The sequence below is a fragment of the Pelophylax lessonae genome, assembly GCF_965119305.1.
Source record: "Pelophylax lessonae genome assembly, chromosome: 2".
Taxonomy (NCBI): Eukaryota; Metazoa; Chordata; class Amphibia; order Anura; family Ranidae; genus Pelophylax; species Pelophylax lessonae.
Genome location: NC_138769.1, coordinates 132,789,209 through 132,814,452, shown reverse-complemented (window position 1 = coordinate 132,814,452; position 25,244 = coordinate 132,789,209). Strand labels below are relative to the sequence as shown.

At 42.4% G+C, this 25,244-nt stretch overlaps 1 protein-coding gene across 3 annotated transcripts in view; it reads left to right on the top strand.

Annotated features, from left to right (window-relative positions):
- The window catches only part of RABGEF1 (RAB guanine nucleotide exchange factor 1), a 90,257-nt gene that overhangs the window by 43,124 nt on the left and 21,889 nt on the right, over positions 1–25,244 (top strand). For all 3 annotated transcript variants that reach the window (XM_082244958.1, XM_082244956.1, XM_082244957.1), the window contains 3 exons: positions 6,691–6,857; positions 16,867–16,948; positions 25,008–25,140. In XM_082244958.1, the coding sequence (XP_082101084.1) occupies positions 6,691–6,857; positions 16,867–16,948; positions 25,008–25,140 (382 nt within the window). The remainder of the gene's footprint in view (positions 1–6,690; positions 6,858–16,866; positions 16,949–25,007; positions 25,141–25,244) is intronic.

Sequence of the window (25,244 nt, the reverse complement as noted above, 5' to 3'; positions counted from 1 at the left end):
TTAATATATAGACACTTACCTGTCCAGGCAGCCTGCGATGTCAGCACCCCAGCCGATTTTCAGTTGGGTTGTCAGGTGCTGCTGCTGCCATTCGTTCTAAGGGAAACCAGCAATGGAGCCTTTGTTCCCTACTGTGCATGCGCGAAGCATGCTGCGCATTCTAATTTGCTCGGTGGCGGGACAAGGAGTAGGGGGACGCAACTTCTGAGGGACAGCGCCGCAGTGCTGTCTCCCAGAAGTGGGGAAGGGTACCTGTCAAAAACAGGTACCCGTCCCCTCCCCCTCCCCTGAAAGGTGCCAAATGTGGCACCAGAGGGGGGCAGATGATCGAAAGTTCCACTTTAAAGATAACCCTCTGTATGACGTGGTATAGAGGGTGCCCATTTGCCTGGTTGGATTTGTAAACTGATAGTGTACTGAGACCATAGCAGTACTGGAGATGTCTGCAGCACATTTAGGCCCTGTTCACACCTGAGCGTTTTTCAGCTCCTAAAACACTCATCTCTGAAGTCTCAAAACGCCAAACAAGCAAAATCCTTTTAATTTCAATGGCCCCTGAGCATTCTGTTGCCTGAAGCTCAAAAAAGTACATGATCTTCTTTTTTTTTGGCAGATCACAAGCGTTTTTGTTAGATGTTAATGCCTGTCTCCAAACACCTGCAAAAAATGCCTGAAAAATTCCTGAAAAAAAAACGCCCAAAGAAACGTCTGAAAATGATACGCTCAGGTGTGAATGGAGCCTTAGAATGTTTTGCTCATGGGACACAGGTGTGTGTGCTTGTGTGCACTACTGGTGAAGACAAAATCCCTTTGGATTGTTAGTGAGTAGCTGACTTCTATCTAATGGCTGTGGTCTGAGGTACCAAGTGAATTGTTAAATTAGTCACAGGTAAGGTGCCGTGACTGCTCTGCTCATTTTAACCTATGTAAAATGAGGTGTGTATACTTTCCTATGCCATACAGTAAGAATGGTGTTTTTTGGCTCTGCCTTTACTGTGTGCTGTATTTGTTGCATGTGTGTTTCCAACCTCGTATTGTCTACTTTCATTGTAGTGTTTTCATTTTACTTCATCAAATCATTTTTTTGTTCTAACCATTTTGTATGTTTTTAAATGCGTTCATTGTCATATTTAACTTCATTTTGCCTCTACTGGTTTGCAAGTGCTTTGTGACAAGCTAAGAGGTGGGTGCATCATTCCTTCTATGTGTTCCATTTACCTGTGTGTTTTTGCATTTATGTAATTGTAATTGGTGTAATTCTTTCACTTATTTGTATTTGTCACAATCAATACATAGAGCCGGCATATGTAATGGAAATTAGCACTTTTAGTATTTTTCCTTTGTCTCTTCTCTCTGCAACTTGCATACATTTAAAGGGAATGTCTTATGCTGATAATGTTAAAGTAGAACTAGAATCAAAACTTTTTTTTTTTTTATTTTGGATAAAATAAGGGAGGGTTATAACATCTGTCAGATTTTTTTTTTTTTTCGCCATCTGTGTATCATTGCAGATATTTCCCTTTACTTTCTGTCCCATAGTCAAACAGGAAGTGATAAAAAATAACTCCAAATTAAGGGAATTTCTTGGGGACCCCCAGGTCACCAGAACTAGTTTCCCCATTGTAATATTCCTCCTCTATTACTTTTCTGTAAGCAACCCAAAATTTGGGATTTTCCTTTACTTTCACTTTCAATCATAATGGTAAATGGGACAAATAGAGAGGGTGAATCTCCTTAATGGGGGCACAGGCAGCAATAAAACCTGACAGGCGTTCTAATCCCTCTCCACTCTATCCAAAACTAAAAAAAAACATTTTGTCTTTAGTTATACTTTGTTTCATCCTGGTAGCAGTATATACAATCTTCTCTACCTAAAGCAGCCACTCTCAACCACCACTAGAGGGAGCAAAAAGAGATGCATTTCTTAGTTATCCGAATATAAATGTCTCTTCTTGCCTCCAGCTCCCTCTGGTGGGGGCCCAGAAAATCATGTAAATAGCACTGCTTCAAGGAAGACACAAGTCATTATTTTTCTTAATTACAGTACTGTTCCTGTATGTGTGACTAATGAACCTTTTCCGGCTTCCAGTAGTAGCATCAACAAATTCTTAACTTTTAATAAAAATTTAACTATAAGTTTCACTGAAAATAAAGTTGTATAACTCTATTCTACCTACATAGATTTTACTACTGTATATTTAGTTTTGTTTTAGAAATAAATAAAAAAAATCTTTAAGGGGCCCATTGTCTATGGAAAAAATATTAACAGTAAGGCGCTGTTTGCTTATAAGCATCCGTAAATGTGCAAAAATTCCAACAGGAAAAATAATGATATATTCCAATCTCCTACGTGAGCCAATCCACACTTCAATGCTCACCAGATTATCCAAGGCCACTGGGACTTAAATCGCCTTTCCAGATCACTGGATATCAAATCTTTTTTGGATAACGTTCTCTCCCCTCTCCAACAACCAAGATATATATGTCGCCTTTCCAGATCACTAGATATCTTATAGATGGCGTTCTGTATGCCTCTAAAGCAGTGAACTTTTATTTTTGAGGTGTAAGGGGGTAATTAACTCTTTTGGAGAATGCAGAGTGCTCCTTTTTCAGATACATATTGCCATATTTACAGAAAGCTTATTCTAAATTCTTGGCATGGAAAGATTCTGTGGAAGGTTAGGGAAACACACATATAAATGTGTAAGGAGACAACCAGTACTCACAAAAAAGAGAGGATTGTCTCATCAAAGGAAATGCACACTCCTTCTCAAACTTTCTATGAATGGAGGAAGAGTAAGCTGCAGATACTTACCACAACAGATGCTCCATAACTCTATCCACCCCTACTCTTACCATTCATGATGGGAACATTTACCCTCTGCTGTTCATTTACTGTAAAATGTTTTCTAGCCTGAGTTAAAATACCCGGAGAAATGCCTAGATAGGTTAAAAAATGTCCACTGAGTTCAATAAATCATAAGCATCATAAACAAAAGGCCCTTTTCACACGAAGGGTCCCATCAGGTCCGCCTGTCAGTTTTTTAGGCAGACCTAATCAGACGTCCATTCACCCTTATGGACAGGCGGGTGTGAAATGTGAATGGACAGCGGAGTCCATTTACACCTGGCCGCACATACAGTAGACCTGTCATGGACCTGTCATCCGCTTTCTCTTTTCTGATCAGTATACAGATCCCCTGTTTGCCCCATGTGAAAAGAGCCTAACCCAATGCCTTTATTTTATCCACAAGAAGGCAAAGCCCTTATAAGACTAGGTTCAGACATATGCGGGTTGCTGTTGATGCATTTTCCTGGTGCATTTTGCAATTTTATACATTCTTTTTTAATGCGTTTTTGGAAGGTGTCTGTTGTCATGCGGGAAACCAGCAAAAATGCAGCAGATGCAGATTGTCATTGAAGCCTATGGAACCAAAAACACAACCTGCTGCTGGGAAAAAAAGACCCCTGACATGACCATAGAAAACCATGGTAAATATACTGTAGTGCTTTTCTGCAAAACCGAAAACGTACTGAAAATTGCAAAGGTGTGAACCAGGCCTAATACATGGTTGCACCAACAGAGGAAAAAGTAATCATTCTTAATTACCTAAGGCAATCTGTTACCTATTGGCAACAATCTCCGGTCTTAAAAACTCATAAATATTAATATCCAGTTACATTTTGTGCATTTAGGAATGCATCAAGCTTTTTTTTAACCACTTCCAGCCCAAGGCAATCATTTGACGTCCTGGAATTTGAGTAGAGATATCTGAATGATACCTGCAGCTACAGGCATCAATAAGATATTCTATTCTGCCGGCGATTCCCTGCACCGTAAAAACAATCATTGCGGCAGAAGTTTATCATAGAAAATACCGTGGACCAGATGGTCCCCGGCAGTCTCTTTGACCTTCGGAGGTCCTGGCGTGACATTATGATGTCACGTCCGACCCGGCAGATGTAAACACTGCTGTGTACTCGACTGTAAAGGCTAAGATTTCTTTTTTTTTTTTTTTTTCCAGTCTTTCCAGCCTAGAGTAGAGATGTGGGGTCTTATAGAGAAGTTTTAGCCTTCTCATTCTTTAGGACTTCTAGTATATACACTTAATTTCTGTTCCTCTGGTGCTATCTACTGGTAAGACATCAAATGACAGTTCATATAACCTCTTAATTACAAGCTGATGTCTCACAAGCACACTTGGTTTCTGCAATGGAGTTCCACTTTGAGGACATCATCTAGAGCAGTAATGGCGAACCTTGGCACCCCAGATGTTTTGGAACTACATTTCCCATAATGCTCAACTACACTGCAGAGTGCATTAGCATCATGGGAAATGTAGTTCCAAAACATCTGGGGTGTCAAGGTTTGCCATCACTGATCCAGAGGCTATATCCCCTACTACAGCCACAGTAGCCTTATTACCAGGCTTTAGTTCCTGCTGAGTCATGCACCATTTACGAAATATATCTTTTGAACTGTCGTTTCCATAGATCACCTGTTATAGTTTAGCAGTTTTTCCAATAGCATTTTTTTAAGGCATCAGTCCAGTCAAGAGTCAGAACAGCTATCTGTTCTATGAGATAGAAAAATGTCCTACAATATCTCACCTTCAAACCCTTGGGCAAGGGCTGATAGTGCTTGGTAATGCTATACCATTAGAGGTCTTACCCATGACGATAACGTTGCTTATGCTTTTACAGTTTTTTGTATGCTAAAAATGTTATGTTCTATAGCACTACTTTCTACATACCTTTTCTAATCAGAAGACTAATTGAGCTCAGATTACTCAATATGCCACTACGTTCTTTAGTTTATTAGGTTTTATTTTCTCTCTTTTTGATTTTTTCATTAACTATAAGCTACTGCCCATTTATTTACCCACCTTCGTATTCTGCTTAATGAAAACCTATCGCCTATAGGCTGGAAGATATGCATAGGAATAAATCCCATCTGGGATACTTTATTTGCAGAGGCCGCGGGTGGTGATGTGTGTCCTTTGACAGTGTCAGTATGGCGATACATACAGTTTATTCTTCTAGAAGTTTCCATACTCCTTTCCTCCCACTACCTCCACCAGTAGCTTTTTTGCCCACCCTTTTCAGTTGGACAATCTACCTCCTGTTACTCTCCTCTGGTTACCAGTTGTAGACATTTACCTGTATCTCACACCCCCATCAGAACTTCTGTTGATAGGTAAGGAACACAAGCTCGTTTCTTTGCATTAACTGAAAGTTTTTTTGAGAACTGATTCATTAGCTGGAGTTAGTCTCTTCTTTATTACTAATTCTTTTCTTTCTGTCCTTTTCATCTTCTTTCTGACTACTTTTTCATGGGCTTTCCCTGTTCGAAAGTCCACTCACACATTGGATATATACATATTATAATCTTTGATTAATTATGTCCTACTCTTTACTAGCTAAACAACCTTTTTTGGCATCCCAAAACATAAGGGGCCTAAATATCCCAGAGAAGAGGGTCTCATTGTTGAGGAAGCTAGCTAAGGTGAAACCTACAGTTGTGTTTTTACAAGTATAGCAAACATTACCCATAGGCTTATCATTCAACCAACCAAACCTTCAAATCCAAAGGAGTGACTATTCTCCTTAATAAAGATGCCGGCCTGGAAATTACCCAACAATATGCTGATCCAAATTGAAGATTTCTCTTCCTCAAAAGACAATAGGCAGGGATACCCATCGCATTGGCAAATGTTTATTTCCCAGCCCATAATACTTTCTGTCGGCATACTGTTGAGGAGTTGAAAGGAATCGCTTCTGGGTGCATATTATTGGTAAGGGGATTTTAATGTACCATTAAATCCATTGCATGACACATCTAATGGTAAATCTAGCTTACTCCACAAGAAATTGCGCAAAATAAAATCTCTCCTAGCCAACCTCACACTGGTAGACACATAGCGATCAGCTAATCCTTCAGATAGACTATACTTACTTTTCTCCACTCCATAATAAATTCACCAGAATTGATTATATTTTTCTCTCACAGAGAGACTTACCACTCATGTCAGATGCTAAAATAGGTATCAGAACCTTTTCGGACTACGCACCAGTATTATACACACATACACCAGCAACGTGCACCATGGTAGGCACTTGGAGACTCAACCCATCTATACTAACAGATAACACTAGACAACAAAAAATCGCTGAAGTAAAACGGTCTTACACTTTACTAATAACACTTTGGGTGAGCTATCTCCTATGACAATCTGGGCTTCTCACAAGTGTGTAGTTAGAGGGGAAGTGATAAGTATGGGGGCAAAAAGAAAAAAGGGAAGCACACTTATCTATTTACTAATGCTAGCAGTATGAGGATTAAAAATAATCCAATGTTGATTTGGAGAGTGAAGTTCTACATTTAAGCAGCAGTGATATGTTTACTGTGCCTTTGGAAATATTCTTGTGAGGTTGTCACTTGCTTGCTCCTAAGGGATGATTAAATGGATGGCTATGTGAGATTGGTGGTACCTCTCCCTATTTTAATAAAGTCTGGGCCATTTGCGAGAGACCATGTATAGGCAAAGTATCGTAACTCGCTTTCATTATGTAAACTATACCAAATTGAAAAAGGGTGTTCTTCTATCTGTGCTAGTGCAATGGCATTTAGTAAAAGTTGCATGACAGGTGTACTTTTTTTAATGTCTGTATTTTTTGTGTTGACATTAGATATGAAAGAACCGAAAGCTCCTAGTCCTTCTCTCACTCGTCAGTACAGCATTGAGACCGATCGTGTGTCCAAGGAATTTATTGAGTTTTTGAAGACCTATCATAAAGCGGGACATGACGTGTATAAGCAGTGTAAAATCTTCCTGGAAGCTGTGCAGCACAAAAAGGTCTGTAAACTTTTTTTATTTTCTTGTAGTTCTGTCATGCATTTATGTTCCTATGTTTTCCTAAACAAATGTCACAGTGATAGCTAAGATTGTATTGACATTTAAGTGTATGTGAAGTCAAAGGCCTCATGAGCACTGCACTTTTTTACAGCTGCGGTTTTTGGCATCAGACTTTTTTTTTCTGCAGCCAATAAACTCCCCAGCAAGTTATCCTACATGTCCATGCACACATAGGCTGTTATTAGCAGTTTTTGTCAGGGGCAGTTTCTGTCTGTAAACAAAATTGAAAACGATTGAGTTTAGAGTGGCGTTTTTCAGCTATAAAAACGCTCTAACTTCGATAAACGCCAAAAAAACTGTGCTACCTAGCATTTTTTGACGTTTCTGATTCCATTGCTTTTTTAAGCCTGGGTTCTGTTTCGAGGTATCGTTCATAGAACATAGCCTGGGTTCACACTGGTGCCAGATGTGATTTGCACCAAAAATGCACCGCATTCCTGTGAACATCACATGTGGTGTCTGTGCGATGCGATTTGAGCCATATATTTTGTATGGCTCAAATTGCATCACATTTGCACCAAAATGATGTAGGACCCTTTTTTTTTTTCTTCTCCACACCTAATCGCATTGCATGGGTGAACATGAACACCCATGTGATGCGATTCTGACAAGCGCACTGCATTTTGCAATCTGTTTTGGGGTATCGTTCATGGAACATGAAGCCCCCGTTGACATTGTGCCGGTTTGACATGCGATTTGTCATGTCGAATCGCATGTCAAATTTGAGCCTATTGCCAGCACCGGTCCACATAGAGGGCGGGTTTCAAATCATTCAGCTGAACGCACACGATTTCAAACACGCATGTCAGTGCGAGTTCGGGGGCGATTTTGACAGACATCTGTACAGGTTCATGCACAGATGTCTATTGGAATCGCCCTGAAGTCTCCAAAAGTAGTGCAGAAACTACTTTTGGGAATCGGTGCGGCGCAGTAAAGTCAGGGTTTCACCAATTCAGACAGTACGTTGCTGGCAATAGGCTCTGATTTGGCATGCGATTTGACATGTCATTGCATGTGAAATCTGACCGATGTGATTGGGGGCTCAGTGTTCCATCAACGACACCCTAAAACAGATTGCAAAATGCAGTGAGGTTGACAGAATGCGATTTTGATGCGGGGAAAAAAGGGTCCACATTTGCACCAAAATGTTGTCTGACCCTTTTTTCCCACCCCTAAATCTTCTCTTACACCCATTCCATGCAATTCTGGAAAGCATTGTCTGGCAAACATTACATTGTGGGAAAGTGGGAGTTACTAAAATAGCAGCGAGGTGTCTTTTAGCTAAAAACCCCAATAAACGCGAACGCCAAAACAAAATTCTAAAAAAAACGCTAAAAAAAAGCTGAAAAACGTTAAACACCAATGCAAAAAAAGCTGATAAATTCACTACAAAGCTACTGGCGTTTTTATAACGTCCAGTGTGCAAGAGGCCAAACAATGGAATACCCAGTTAAAATACCTAGTTGTGATCTCTCTACTGTAATCAAATCAATACAGCTGGTTCAAGACTGTTATTGAATAGTAAATGAACAGAAGCTCACTTATGAGGTCAGCCCTCTCCTATCTTCTAATTGCTAGATTCCCAGCACTGTGCATTCTAGTTAAAGGCATAGTTCACATTATATAAAAGATAGACCTATGCAGGTTGGGGGCACTTGTAGATAAAAACAAACTGCAGCTTTGATCAAATGTAAATAATGCCCTTGTTTTAAGTGTACGCCATGTACATACCTCCTGAAGCCTGACGGAAAATCTCCCAGAGATCCTATCATCCTATCCTACCTTGTTGCTAGGACATTGCCTGAAGACTCCTAACTGTCCTGCTCCACCATCACAGGAGTGAAATCTTAAATGATGAGCTGAGAGCTACCACGTCAGGGGGGGAGAATGTGCCTGTGAGGGGGTTTGAATTGGAGAAAGAGCTTGCTCCTGTGATCGTGGAGGTGAACAGTAATAGCTAGGAGTCTCTTTTAGCAACATTCTAGCAACAGGGAAGAACAGGGGATGCCAACCCTGGGTGTTTTTCAGTCAGGCTTCAGGTGGTATACACAGATAATTGGCCTACAACTAAAGAAAAGGGCATTATTCAGCTTGGTCAAAGCTACACAAAGTTTTTTTTTTCTATCTGCAGGTATCCTTAACCTTCATAGGCCGTTTTTTGGTTAAATTCTACCTTTAAAGCGGAACTACACTGCATCTGAGTACCACAAACAAAAAAATGCAGTTTAATTCATTTTTAATATTTAAAGCAAACTCCCCCCCATCCATTCATGTCTCCATGCTTTATTTTGCTGAGAATTCACATTGAAAAACAACCCCCTAGCATTTCTGTCTGTGGCCATCTTCAGTTAGGGCCAATGATTCATGTAGCATTTACTTCCTAGAATCCATCTGCCCTTAGCTCAGTCATGCAGGCAGGAGAGTCTGCTTAACCTTAAAAAAAAAAAAACATTTCCGGAAATCTCCTGGGATGTATGACATTTTGGCCTAGGCCTGAAAACCTGGAAGTAACTGAAGAAATGTAAAAAAAAAAAAAGTTTAAAACAAGTAAACATGAAATACTTTCTCATCTATTTACTAATGCTAGCCATGTAAGGATTAAAGTGGAGTTCCGGCCACGAAAGACATTTTTCAATAAAAATACCCCCGGGACAGTCAGGGCTAGTACATTCCATTTAACAAAAGAAAGAAAAGAAGTTGCAAATATGGCTCAAACAAGGGTGTGATGTAGATAAAATTGGTACTTTATTAAGGCAAACAAAGACAGATAAAATATCAAAAACAAAAATGATTATAGAAAATGCTCATGGACATCCAGATAAAACCATCCTGCTTTCACAGGACTTTGCACCTACGGAGGATCTACATCTGGAACTAAATGCCTGTATGCCAGAATTACTAGTGTTTGAGCCTTCAAGCCGCTTCCTTTGATCACCACAGGAGTGACATTTGCTTCAGGAGCATCACCCAGTGGGCACCCCTGTGCCCGAAGCCTGCTTCCCTCTATTTTCCTGTTTGCACCGTTTGATACTTATTACTTACTGCTGAATCCCATATCATTCTTAGGATTTCATTAATGGAAATAGAAGCAGTCACTGAGTTATCGGGTTGTTGGCTTGTAGGTGGGGTGGGGGGTGGAGCCCATTTTGGCGACATCAGCGTGATTTGAGAGTAAGGACCTCTTCTTGAATGGTTTTATCTGGATGTCCGTGAGCATTTTCTATAATCATTTTTGTTTTTGATATTTTATCTGTCTTTGTTTGCCTTAATAAAGTACCAATTTTATCTACATCACACCCTTGTTTGAGCCATATTTGCAACTTCTTTTCTTTCTTTTGTTAAATTACTGTCTTAGTTGCTTGGCTCACCGGACATATACCGTTGGGTAGTGTAATGATGTATCAAAATTAAGTGTGTCACATCCTCTTGCCCTTAGATTTAGGGGCTCTGAGTTGATTTCCTGGTGTTCCTCCCCCCATCCCTTGGTATTGCTAGTACATTCCATAATGGATAGCCTCTGAACTGTCCCAGGTCGCACTTACCTGCAAGAAGAAATACTTACCTTTTTAAAATTTCTTCTCCAGTGCTGCCATCTCGGATGTGGGCAGCTGAAGCCAGCGCGTCCTCTTCCGTGTCCTCTTCTCCCAGAATGTGCCTGCACCGGCCCCGCTGGTCACTTCCGGTGCAGCGCCGCATTACTCCATAGCTTCTGGGCATGCCCAGAAGCTGTTTAGCAGGGAATGCGGCGACGCACCGGAAGTGACGAGCGGGGCCGGCGCATTGATTCCTGGGAGCGATGACGTTCAGCTCCCAGGAATCATCGCAAAGAGGAAGTGACGGCGCAGGCCGCGGCCAACGAGGGAGGAAGTGGAAGGAAGGGGGAGTATATTTTTCTTCAAAAACAAGGTAAGTAAACAAAAAAAAAATCGTAACTATCCATTTATTTTACAGGTGACCAAAGGCAAGCGGATGGCCCAAAATCGACTATGTCGATTTTGTGGCTGGAACTCCGCTTTAAAGCATTTGTAGAGGTTCCGATTTTATTTATTTATTTTTTTAATGACAAACATGTCATATTTACCTTCTCTGAGTAATGGTTTTGCACAGAACAGCCCTGATCCTCCACTCCTCGGGTCCCCCGCCGGCGCTCGTGGCCCCTCCCTCCCTGCTGAGTGCCCCCATAGCAAGCTGCTTGCTCTGGGGGCACTCGTGCTTGCTTGCTCCCGAGCCACATCTGTGTCTGAGAGACCTGGAGCGTGTCTTGGCTCCATTACTCACTCTCTGCTCACTGGCTGTGAGGAGGCAGAGACCCTGGAGAGCTTCTGCTCTCATGCACATTGCTGGATCAGGATCAGGCTCAGGTGAGTATTAGGGGGCTGAGGGGGAAGCTGCACGCTGAAGTTTTTTTTACCTTCATGCATTGAATGCATGGAGGTACAAAACCTTCAGCCTTTAGGAACCACTTTAAACCTAGTTTGTGTTGATTGAAAGATTGAAGTTATACTTTTAAGCCTGGCCTGCTAAGTGTTCCCTCTTCTCCCAGGCTAAATTGTAATGTAAAGGATTCCAGGAGATTAGTATGAAGACAAATTATGCAAATGTGTATTTCTAGCCAGTTTTTCTTTTTTTTTTTTTTCTTTGCATATAGTAGGAAGTGGTTAAATCTGCAGACTGAAGGAAAGTTATCACCAGAGTAGGTGTTCAAATGAAAGATTTTCCTTTAACCACTTAAGCCCCGGAAGATTTTACCCCCTTCCTGACCAGTGGTTTTTTTGCAATTTTTTTTTTTTACTGCGTGACTTTAACGGACAATTGCACGGTCGTGCGACGCTGTACCTAAACGAATTTCACATCCTTTTTTTCCCACAAACAGAGCTTTCTTTTGGTGGTATTTGATCACCTGTGCGATTTATTTATTTTTTTTTTTTGATCATGCGCTATAAACAAAGAGCGTAAATTTTTGGAAAAATAACAATATTTTTCACTTTTTTTTTATATGAAATTCCCCTAAAAAAAAAATGTAAAAATCAAAATTTTTTAACATTTTCGGCCAATTTGTTTTATGCTACATATGTTTGGTAAAAAAAAATTGCAAAAAGCCTATTTTGATTGGTTTGCGCAAAAGTTATCGCGTTTACTAACAAAGGGAAAGATTTTTGTCTTTTTTTTTTTTTTAACGCGTAATGGCGGCGATCTGCAATTTTTTTTTTTCAGTACTGCGACATTGCGGCGGACAGATCGGACCCTTGACTGACATTTTTGACACTTTTGGGGGTACCAGTGACATTACTGCAGTAATCAGTGCTATACATATGCACTGTTACTGTAAAAATGACACTGGCAGGGAAGGGGTTAACTGTATTGGAGAGGCAGGGGTTAAGTGTGTCCTAGGGGCGTGTTTCTAACTGTGATGGGACATGTCTCCTATTGTAAAAACAGAGATCAACGGTTCTACATAGTAGAACCGTCTGATCTCCATTTTTACACAGGGGAGAATGACAGGCGGCTTGTTTACATAAACCGCCCGCCTTTCTCCCGCTCTACCGACGATCGTAGTGTGACCGGCGGGCATCGGGTCCCGGACTCCTCTGTGAACAAGCCGAGGCGGGCGCGCGCCCGCTATTGGCTCAAAACCCGGTGACAGGCTAGCGACGTAGATCTACGTCACTCTGCCTGGCCGGGGCTGACTGCCGCAGTAAATATACTGTGCGCAGCCGGCAAGCGGTTAACTCTTGTTGCATTGACAGCCATATACTTTTGATTTCCCGTCACTTCCTGTACCAATAACAATGCTCACCATGACAAATAGAGAATGTGACCCCCCCCCCAAAATGTGGAGCATGTGTAGCAATACAAAAACCTGGCAGGGACTATAACACTTCCACTTTAGTCAAAACATTTTAAACACCAACAATTAAAGTGCAAAAAGAGGCAAAACTTATTTTCTCTTTCGTTCATTGACGGACACAGCTCCTGATATTCATAACCATTGAGTTATACTGCCCCCTTCAGAAGTAGGACACTAAACCAAAAAGAAGTCTGGCTACACCCATGGGCAGTCCATGGGGTGTACTTCCTCTCTATAGTCACTCAGTTTTTTTTTTCTGCCTAGTCAAGAGTAAGGACCTATTTCCTTGCTGGGATCTTTGGACCTAGCAAAGTTGTTTTTTTTTTTTTTTTTTTTTTTTATTTTTTTAGATCCCCTCTCTGAGGCTGTGGGGGCCCTCCGGGTCCCAACCATTCATCCTTGCAATGACGGCGGTCCTGGAGTCCCTTTCATCCCATGTGGAGGTGGCTTGCGGGCGACGGGCTAGCAAAAAGCGCTCTCCGCCTTCCCCTGCCTCATCTTTCTCATCAGATCCTGAATCTGATTCGGCAGCCGCTGACGTGGGTCACCCTGCTGGGTGTGCCACCACGCACCTGGAATCCTCTGATAGTGAGGATGATTCCTCCACGTCTGCGACCACGCAAGAAAAGGTGCTAGTGGATGCACTGATTGTATCTGTACATCCGACCCTAAAGATGAAGGATGCAGCTGAAGCTGAGCTGAACAGAGGTGCAGGTGCCCTTTGGCACTCACAAGCCATCCAGAGTGGCAAAGGGGTTTCCTTTTCCTGCCTATTTTGACAGAATTGTCGCTAAAGAGTGGGGACAATCAAAGCGTCCCCATAGGCGTTACACCTATGAGGAGTCCCTTCTTAAGAAGTGGACTGTGCCACCGGTGGTGGACCCTCCAGTTTCCAGATTAAACAAGGCAACCATGATTCCGGTTGAAGAGTCCCCGACCTTTAAGGATCTGGCTGGTTCGGCAATGAGGCCGGTATTCACCATTGCCCTAGTGTCACAAACTGATCGAGTAGGCTAAGTTACTACACCGTGACCTGGAGGAGGAACAGCTCCCCCTTGCCTTTGCCGAGCTGGCGGACCAGCTGGTTCAGGGACTGCATTTTATCCGTGATACCTCTTTGGATGCGGCTCCCCTGATGGCTTGCTTCTTTTTTCGTAGTGGTCCTTAGGTGTGTTTTTTGGCTCAAGTGCTGGTCTGCGGATCAGACTTAAGAAAAAGGCCTTGACTGATCTTCCTTTTCAAGGAGATGCCTGTTTGGAGCTACCCTGGATGACATCATTAAAAGTCTCAAAGGGGGGAAGAGTACTTTTCTTCCGCAGGCTACTAAGGGCAAAGAACCTCGTCCTAGACGTGGGCCTTCCTTCTCAGCTCATAAGAGTTTTTGTCCCTCAGGGTCGACTGACAAGGGCTCGAAGCCTTTCAGGGCCTATTCTGGAGGATCCAAACGAACCTGGTCTGGCAGGCCAAGATCAGGCTTCTCCAGACCTGTGGACAAGGCTCCTTCTGCATGACGGTGTGCCCTCACCTGGGTCGGGGGAACGTCTTTCACTGGTTTCCGGACCCGTGGACTTCGGTCCAGGTACAAGATCAAGTTTCGCTCTTGTCCCCCGGGAAGGTTTTTTCCTCCCAACTTGCGCCTGTCCCAAGACCACTTACAGGGTCTGTTTGGGGTGGTACAAGACCTGTTCCTTCAAGGAGCTACAGAGTCTTTCAGGAAGTCAGGCACTCGCTTTGTGCTCATGAATGGACCTCAAAAAGGGTTGTCCGCTTCCTCTGCGATCATTTCCACATGGATCAGACAGACGGTGGTTCAGGCCTATTCCATCAGGGGTCAGGTTCCCCCTTTCCCTGTCAAGGCGCACTCTACTTAGGGCGCTTATGCCTCCTGGGCTTTCCGTCGTCAGGCGTAAGTGACGCTGGTTTGCAAGGGGGCCACCTTGTCGTCGGTGCACACTTTTACAAAGTTTTATAAAGTGGATAAGTTGGCATCTGCGGATGCTTCTTTTGCCTGCAAGGTTTTGCAGGCTGCTGTTTGAGGACCTGATCCTCTTTGAGGGTGTGTTGTTTTTTTTCAGGTGGGCTCCAGTTGTTTGGTTGAGCTCCTGTTGCCTGGTTGGTTAATGTTTAGCCTTGGGAATTTTTTTGTTCCCAATGGTTATGAATATCAGGAGCTGTGTCCGTCAATGAACAAAAGAGATAATGGGATTTTTGACTTACCGTAAAATCCATTTCCCTGATGTTCGTTGACGGACACAGCACCCACCCCTCTATGGAGTTATAATTCTCCTGACACTGCTTGTAACTAAACTTGAGTGGCTATAGCAAAGAGAAGGGAGTATTCCCCCTGGGGACTGCCCCTGGGTGTAGCCAGAATTATTTTCTGCTCAGTGTCCTACTCCTGTAGGGGCAGTATAACCCAAAGGTTATGAATGTCAGGAGCTGTGTCCGTCTATGAACATCAGAGAAATGGATTTTAAGGTAAGTCAAAAATCCAATTTTTTTTTTTTATTTTGAATAGACTATGGGAGGATTATAACCTGTCAGTTTTTTTGGGGGTTTTTGCCGTTTGTGTCCCATTGGGGAGATTTCCCTTCCCACAGTCAAAACAGGATTTGAGAGGAAATGCTTCCAAAGATAGGGAACCCTGCTGTATCACCACGGTCAGTGGCGTCAGTAAATTGCAAACACATAACAATTGAGAGATATTCTAATCCCTCTCCACTCTATCCAAAACAAAAAAAAAAAGTTTTGCCCTCAGTGTTACACAGGTTTAAAGGTGTGTGTTTTGTGTGTGTGTATATATATATATGTGTGTGTGTATATATGTATGTGTGTGTGTGTGTTCTACTTACCTGCTCTGTGAAATGGTTTTAAAAAGAGCAGCCCTGATAATCTTCTTTTGCTGGGGGTCCTGGCTCCTCCCCTCTGTTGAGTGCCCCCGATATCAAGCCTCTTGCTATGTGGGCACTCAAGCAGGCTCGCTCCCGAGCCACGCTCCTGTGAATGGACAGTGTCCACTTAACACACAGAGCGTGGCTCATCCCTGCCGCCTACTCTCTCTCATTAGCTCACTGGTTATGATTGAAAGCAGCAGGAGCCAATGGCTTCCACTGCTGTGTGAGCTAATGAGGAGAGAGAGACCTGGGAGAGCCGCTGCTCTCATGCACTTCGCTGCATTTGAGATGGGGCTCAGGTAGGTATATGGGGGGGGGGGGGCTAAGGGGAGCTGCACCCAGAGGATTTTTTATCTTTTATCAATGCATTAAGGCAGCGGTGTCAAACTAAATTCCAACGCAGGCAGCATTAGCATTATGGTTGCCCTCAAAGGGCCAGTTATATCTGTAGGATTAGATGTCCAGAATACCCCATGCCCCCTTACACCCTTACATGGGATGTCAAGAACCCCCTACCATCAGCAATCAAGAATCACTCACCCTTCCTTACATCACAATGCACCCCTTACCTTGTGCTGCTGCCAGGAAGAAGATGCGGGTGGATCTGGGAAGAAGTGCAGGGTCTGAAGGAGACCGAGGACAGAGGAGAGCTGGAGTCAGCTTCCAGAGTCTGCTGAATGCTGAGACCAGGGGAGGCAGAGGCAAGAGGGTATTGGGGCTGCACAGAGAGGTGCAGGATCTGAAGGAGGAGTTCTGCCCTCCTCTCTGCTGTGGACTGCTGGGGGGGCAAAGATGAGCAGCTGCACAGAGGAGTGCAGGATCTGGCAAAGGAGTTCTGTCCTCTCTGCTGCCGACTACAGAGACAAGGTGGGGGCAGAGGGCAGAGACAAGGGGGATACCACAGCTGCAGGAGTGGTGTGAGGGCCACATGAAATGGCCTGGGGGGCCACGTGTTTGACACCTGTGCATTAAGGTAAAAACCTTCTGCCTTTAGAACCACTTTTAATATACATGTGTTACTACCACATAAGACACAAGGTGGTGCCATTGTATTAAAATCTGTTTTCTGCTTCAGAAATGTTGTTTAATGCTCATTTTTTGTGTATCCAATAATCAATAGCTCCATCATCTCTGAGATGTGTCATGAGAAATTGAAGTTGATTCTAATGTGGAAACATGTTGATTGTTTCTCTTGCTGTCTCCCCAGGAGTCAAATATTGAAGAATTGTCAGAATACACTCAAGATTTTTACCAGAACACGGCAGACAAATTGCAGATGTATTGGAAAGGTAACCCCGTCCTTTCAGATGTTAACTAAACAAACCATTACTCACCATTTACTTAAGCTGTAGCCCATTGAATTATTTTCTCCCTTTTAAACTAGATAATGTTTTTTCATGGCTCATCTACAATTTATTCATACATTAATTAAGACAACTTAATTTGTGCAAGACAGTATAGGTTTTCTTTGTTTAATAATCACAATTTTGTCACCATTGATTGTTCCATGTTTATTTACTCTGGAGCTTCTAAACCTAAAATACATTTTGCTTCCTATTTTTAAAGGCTGAACATTCTATTCTGCAGATTTGGTTATATGAAATATTGAAACCGTTATCGAGATTCCTCTGTAATATATGTAAAAATTCCTAAACCAATCCTGTGTATTTTTTGTTTTCTGTTTTTTTTTCACAACATACTGTAGTTACATAGTTAGACTGGTTGAGAAGTCCATCTAGTTCAACCAATAAAAAGGGGGGGGGGAATCAGTCTTATTTACACAATCCTTTACCCACAGTTGATCCAGAGGAAGGCAAAAACCCCAGCAAAGCACAATCTAATTTGCCCCAGCAGGGGAAATAAATTCCTTCCTGATCCCCCAAGAGGCAATCACATATTTCCTGGATCAACTTTTCCTATAAATGTTAGTATCCAGTTATATTATGTACTTTTAGTAAAGAATCCAGGCCTTTTTTAAAGCAATCAATTGAGCTGGCCACATCGTTTCAGCTCTTTCTGTGAAGAAACCTTTCCGTATATGGAGATTAAATCTCTTTTCCTCCAGATGTAAAGAGTGCCCTCTTGTCCTCCGTGAGGACCTTAAAGAGGAGCTCCAGGCTCCTTCAGAAAAAATCCTGTTGCTGCTGACTTTTATTATTAGGACACTTACCTGTCCAGGGATCCTGCAGTGTCCTCACTCCAGCCGATTTTTCCAACGGCTCTCGGGTGCTGCTGCTGCCATTGCTTGTAAGGGAAACCGGCAGTGAAACTGCACAGCCGGTTCCCTACTGTGCTTTGTGACTGGCCCGGCAGTGGGGGGAGGAGGAGGGGGGCCATGGCAAAATCACCCGAAAGTGGGAGCGGGTACCTGAGGGGGGGGGGGGTGGCGCATAAACGGAGCTTCCACTTTCGGGTGAAGCTCTGCTTTAGAGTGAATAATTCACCACCAAGTTCACTATATAGACCACTTATGTATTTATACATGTTGTTCATTTTCATTCTCTTCTCAAGAGAGAATAAATTCCGTTTCTCTAATCTTTCCTCATAGCTGAGGTCCTCCATGCCTCTTATCACTTTGGATGCCCTTCTCTACATTTTCTCCAGTCCCCCGGTATTCTTTTTGTAACCTGGTGCCCAAAACTGAACTACATACATATTCCAGATAAGGTCTTACTAATGATTTGTACAAGGGTAAAATTACATCTCTCTGCTGTCTATACCTCTCAATACAAAGTATTTTTCTCACTTTGGAAACCGCAGCTTGGCAAAGTATGCTGCTATTAAGCCTTGCGATTTCCCAGAACACCCAGATCCTTCTCCATCATTGATTCCCCCAGTTTTACTCCCCCTAGTATGTATGGTGCATGCATATTCCTAGCCACCCGGTGCATAACTTGACATTTATCAACATTAAAGTGATACTAAAGTCCCAGGATTTTTTTTTGTTTAAAAATAATAAACCTGTTCTACTTACCTACTCTGGGCAGAGGTTTTGCACACAGCAGCCCAGATCCTCCTCTTGCATAGAATGCATTAAAATAAAAAAAACCTTCTTCCTTTACAACCACTTTAAACCTCATTTGCCACACAGTTGCCCAAATAAACAGTGCAATGAGGTTGGCTTGTAAATTGGAGATATCCTGAAAGGACGTTTTTCCACTGCATAGCTTGGTGTCATCTGGAAATACTGAAATGGTACTTTTAATCCCAGACCCTATATCATTTATAAAGATATTTAAAAACTAAGAGTCCCAACACTGAACCTTGGGGTACACCACTTATCACCTTAGAACATTTGGGCCAAGAACCGTTAACCACTACTCTGAACTTGGTCTTTTAGGCAGTTTTTTATCCATTTACAGAGTGATTTTACCAAGCCTGTGGACTTTTCCTTACACATTAGCCATGTTTCGGGAACTTGTTTGTCTGTACTTCTCTTGTGGATCACAGGAGTGCAGTTCATTCTGCACTCCCGTGACCCGTTTTTAGCAGACAGCTGGCTGAAGTCCGCTGTCTGCTGGCGTCACAGAGCCGGTCCAGGCTCAGGAAAGATCATGACGATGGAGTCGGGATCTGCCCACATGGCTATCGCCTCCTCCACAGCCCAGCACTCCATTGAGCAACGAGGGGGTAGAGCAGAGAGTGGTGACTGACAGCAGCTCTCTGGTCGGGGAGCACTGAGAACTAAGTGATTGGCAGTGTTCGATTGCTTGGTTCTCAATTTTAGAGGGGTCAGGGGACAGATGCAGAATCGAACCAATGCTGCATCCACCTAGGTAAGGTGTGATGCATAGTAGCACATTACGGCTTTAAATTGCAGGTAAAAAAAAAAAAAAAAGTTGGTTTACTGCAGTTTTAATGCATTCTATGCATTAGGCTCTGTTCACATATATGCAAATTGGATGCGTTTTGAACCGCATCCGATTCACATGACATGTGAATCAAACTGGCTCTCTATGGAGCCTGTTCACATATATGCGGTGCAGTGGCAAATTCGCTGCAAATTTAAAAAGAGTCCTGTGCGTTTTCTGAGCAATTCGGTGCAGTTCAGATGTGAATTCCATTGTCATTGCCTTCTATGGGAACGTATCTGAATCGCACACCTGATCAGTTTTTAACACAAATTTAATCCGAAAAAAAAAACAGCGTTTGCTGTCCAATCCATACCAGGCCCTTTGGCCAGAATGTGAAAAAAAAGTTGCCCCCCCCCCCCCCCCCCAATCCATACCAGACACTTAGGTCTAGTATGGATTTTGAGAGGAACCCCCACGCCAAAAGTAAAGAAAAAATAGCTTGGGAGTCCCCCCAAAATCCATACAATACCCTTTTCCGAGCATGCAGCCTGCCAGGCCAGGAAAGAGAGGGGGGGGGACAAGCAAGCGCCCCTCCTGACCCATACCGGGCCACATACTCTCAACATGGAGGGGGGGTGGGTCCCAAAGCACCTTATCCCTATGTAGTTGGGGACAAGGGCTTCTTCCCCCACAACCCTGGCCGGTGGTGGGAGTCTGCAGGCAGAGGGCTTTTTGGAATCTGGAAGCCCTCTTCAACAAGGGGACCTTCAGATCCCACCCACCCCCCCCCCCCCAAGTGAATGAGTAGGGGTATATTGAAATAAAGAAATAAAAACACAGACAGTTTTTGACAATCCCTTATTAAAAATAAAAAAACAATGTCCCCCGGTGTAGATCCATTGTCAATCCTGCTGCCATCACTGCCTCGAAAAAAGAAAAAAAATCTCCACTCATGCCGAAGGCTCCCGCCGTCGGCCTGCTCTACCATGTAACAATTCTTAAATAGGTAAGGGGCAGGGCCACCCGGCAACCGCAACTGGTGGCACTGCCCCCTGTGAAGTCATCGACCCAGCATGACGTCACAGGGGGCAGTGCCACAGTGTTGTCTGACCAGCGCAGCCAGTGTTCCTAATCACTGCCACAGCAGTCATATTGTCACCAGACCAGTGTAAGCCAGCAACAGTGACCCAGGGACATAGACAGCAATAAATACCTGACAAGTGTTCTAATCAATCTCCACTTTATCTAAAACAAAAAGTTTTGCTTTAGTTATACTTTAACATGCTGGTCTTCATGTGGTAAAGGGCTCTAATAATAAATAGATTTGCCTGAAGAAGCATTATATCTATGTAATATTCATATTAATTCCTAGTTACGTTTTATTTGCAATTGAGTTGAGGAGTTAGGCCTGGTTCACACTAAATGCGGTGCAAATTTGCTGCAAATCCTCACTGCATTAAAATGCAACGTGTTCATGCAAACTAATTGTGGAGTGCATGATAACGACACAACGAAGAGTGATTTGCAGAATCTGATCGCATTGGTGTATACACCCATGTGATTCGATTCCAGTGCAGGGGCAAAAAAGGGTCCTGCATGAGTTTTTTCCGAATGCGATGCAAATTCAGCCATACAGTTTGGCTGAATTTGCAACACACAGACATCTCATGTGATCTGCAAAGCAATGCAGTGTGAATCACATGCAATGTCAGGCATTGCACTAGTGTGAACCGGCCCTTAGTTTGGCTGTGGCCTGACATCAGCAAAGATTTTGATGCTGGCAAGTGTAAATTCAGCAAACATTTTGGCTGCATGTTTATCTTGTGTAACACTGTGCCCTGATCTCAGCATGCACAAACCATATAGGTAAGCAGAAATGGGAATTTGTGGGGAGTCTTTGGGCTGGAAAACCAGAACCCAAATTGATTCGTCACAAAGACAGAGAACTGGACTTTCTAAGGCACATCATAAAATGAATCGTAGCGACTCACAAATTCTTTTTAAACATAATTTTATTACAAAAAAGAGTTGCAATAAAATATTTGAGAGGACAGAGTGTCCCAACAAAACATGTAAGACATGTGTGTAGACAGTGAATTATTTAAAAACGAATAGCCCAAGACTATTTTAACCCATATAATCTCCAATGAGAATGGGAAAATAGTGTGGGTTATTAAAGGTTCACAAAGTTATTTGAAATAATATCATAAGATATATAGTCACATCTGACATTTGGGTCTACACGTTTCGCAGTGTGCTTCTTCAGGACCGTATTTATATATCAGAAGTTTCTGTACTAGAGTGTAGCCAACGTCTCCCAGGCGAGCATAGAGGATGCCGAAAACCCAAGGGTCTTGGTTTGTGCGTATATAGTATAGATCTTTTTAGGCTAGACCCTTACCCATATACGAATATATATAGGTAAGGTAGAGTAGACTCCGGATTGGTAAATCCTGGGGTCAAGTCAACCCTCGAGATTTCTGGGATTGTAGAATGATAGACGGCGGGACAAAGTGTATATTATATATTAACCAGAGCGGGAGAGGAGTGGAGTGATATATCTTTTGAAGGTAGTTGATGGTCGAAGGAAAGTGTATTTAAATAGTTTAAGTCTTAGAGTAAAGTCAACCAGAATCATCCTAGTAATTCACCCAAGTTATGGGTTAGCAATATTTGTTTGGATCGCATTCATGGAAACTGAATAATTCCACTCAAAAAAACCAGCAATGGTCCTCCAAAGGCTCTTTAGGGATCAACACTGAAGGCCCCAAGCTGGTATGTTTGGTGTTTGCCGCATGTCCTGCCGCCAACGACCATCAACTACCTTGAAAAGATATATCACTCCACTCCTCTCCCGCTCTGGTTAATATATAATATACACTTTGTCCCGCCGTCTATCATTCTACAATCCCAGAAATCTCGAGGGTTGACTTGACCCCAGGATTTACCAATCCGGAGTCTACTCTACCCTACCTATATATATATATTCGTATATGGTAAGGGTCTAGCCTAAAAAAGATCTATACTATATACGCACAAACCAAGACCCTTGGGTTTTCGGCGTCCTCTATGCTCGCCTGAGAGACGTTGGCTACACTCTAGTACAGAAACTTCTGATATATAAATACGGTCCTGAAGAAGCACGCTGCGAAATGCGTAGACCCAAATGTCAGATGGGACTATATATCTTATGATGTTATTTCAAATAACTTTGTGAACCTTTAATAACCCACACTATTTTCCCATTCTCATTGGAGATTATATGGGTTAAAATAGTCTTGGGCTCGTTTTTAAATAATTCACTGTCTTCACACATGTCTTACATGTTTTGTTGGGACACTCTGTCCTCTCAAATATTTTATTGTAACTCTTTTTTGGGTTCTGGTTTTCCAGCCCAAAGACTCCCCACAAATTCCCATTTCTATATTACTTTGGATGATGGCACTATTTGGGTAGTTCAGTTTCTTTAATATACATATAGGTAAGCAGCCTCCCCTGCTTCTTCCTATGGCTGAAATTAGAAGTTGTAAAACATTTCTGATCTTATAGGAAGGTTATGTTGAAAATCAGCTAATGATCTGCATGTATATTATCCTATACACTTCCACTGCATACAGTGAAATATGTATAGTAAGAAATGTAGATGTATAGTATCTCACGTAAATGAGTACATCCCAACAGATTTGTCAGAAAACCTTTACTTTCCTTTCAGAATCAACATTTTACAAAATACTCCCCCAAATGTGGACCATTGATTGCAACCAATATTTGTTTGGAAAAATACTTTTTTGTGTGTGCAAACTAATAAAATTATTCAAGACTATGTTGCACTAATGAATACACCCCAATGAAAGTCTTAGGCAACAAATTCCTAATTAACAAGAATTCAACTACATGTCTAATTATTCATTAAACAGATGTCAACAGACAGTTGATTATAAAAGGGCTTACAGCTGATCACATGGTAAAGTGCCACTGTGATCAGCCCCTTTACCCTGTTCTGTGATCAGCCGAGTCCGAAGGACTCGATCACAGCACGCCACGGGAGGATGTCTATGGACCCCTTCCAGGCACTGGAAGCCTGCGCTGTAGCTGTCTTTCAGCTATAGCGCGGACGGAAAGTGATTAACAAAGAAAACCTCTTCCCATTTAATGCTGTCAGCAATAGCACCACGTGGAAGAGAAATGTCACAAGGCCTGAGAAATAAAATGTCTTTATACAAGAAAGATGAAGGCTACAGGATCAGCAAAGCTTTACTTATCAGTCAGAATACTGTAGCAAAAGTGATACAAAAATGTAACAAAGGTGGAACTACAACAGAGATGTCCAGGTCATCCACAGAAGTTAACACCTGGACAGGAGCTTATTCTAATAAGAGTTGAAGAAAAACGCCATGCAAATTCACTATGGTTAAAGAAATAAAAAGCCAAACTGGGGTGATTGTTTCCCATGTCACAATACGGCATACACTGCAGTGGAATGGCATGCATGGATGAGTTCCATGAAGGAAGCCTCTCCTAAAGCCCATGCACAAAAAAGCCCATCTAGAATTTGCCAGGGGCCCATGCTGCAAAACGAGAAGACTGCTGGGACTCTGTACTCTGGAGTGATGAGACCAACATAAAAAAAATATGTTTTTGGAACTGATGGCTTCAAAACGGTATGGCATTGCAAAGGTGAGGAGTACAAAGAAAAATGCATGGTGCCTACAGTGAAACCTGGTGGTGGCAGTGTCCTGTGGCTGCATGAGTGCTGCTGGTGTCGGGGAGGTGCATTTCATTGATGGCATCTTGAATTCACAGATGTATATTGAAAGGGAAGATGCTACCATTATTCGTACCCTGGGTCGCCGTGCAATTTTCCAACATGACAATGATCCAAAACCCACATCATAGGCCACTGTTGAATTTCTGAAGATGAACAGGGTGAAAGTGATTCAGTGGCCAAGTAGGTCTCCTGATCTGAACCTAATTGAACACCTATGGGGAATTCTGAAGAGACAAGTTGAGCATCACTCTCTATCCAGCATCCAGGCTCTAAAAGAGGTCATTCTTGCAGGATGGAAAACGATAGATGTTGTAATATGTCACCAACCTGTTCATCCCATGCCTAGAAGACTTTGGGCTGTCCTTACAAATCATGGAGGTCATATAAAATACTAGATGTAGTAGCTTTTTTTGTGGGGGTGTATTCATTTTTGCATCATCTAATTTGTGCAAAACTGCAGATTTTCTAATCTAAGTTATATTAACCTTACTTTAATGTAATGAGCTAAACAAATAATGTATAAAACTAATTTTGTCAAAATTTTGGAAATCGTTCTTGTGTTCATTGAGATATTGATTAAAATATTACTTTTCAAAGGTTTACTCATTTAGCACTGTGTATGTATATATTTTTCTGTACTGTGTGTTTGAGTGAGATAGAGATCCTTTTTGTTTTTGTGTTTTTTTTTTTTTTTACAAAGTTCTTGGTATTTTTTTGCTCTAGACTTGTAGTGGTGTTATTATTTTTAGAAGTTTTCCTCATTGCTCTGATTACTTTTAAAAATAGTCCCGCCTAATAAAGTGGAGGAAGCCATGGACCAAATTGAGAAGTTTATCATGACACGCTTATACAAGCATGTGTTCTGTCCAGAAACCACAGACGATGAGAAGAAAGATTTGGCTGTACAAAAGAGAATCAGGTAAGGGGGAAATCAAGAATTCAATTTTGTGGGATAGAGATAGTGTTCAATCCATATTCTGGTGTGCCCCAGTGCTGGTCACAAAGCTGAATGTTGCCTATTCC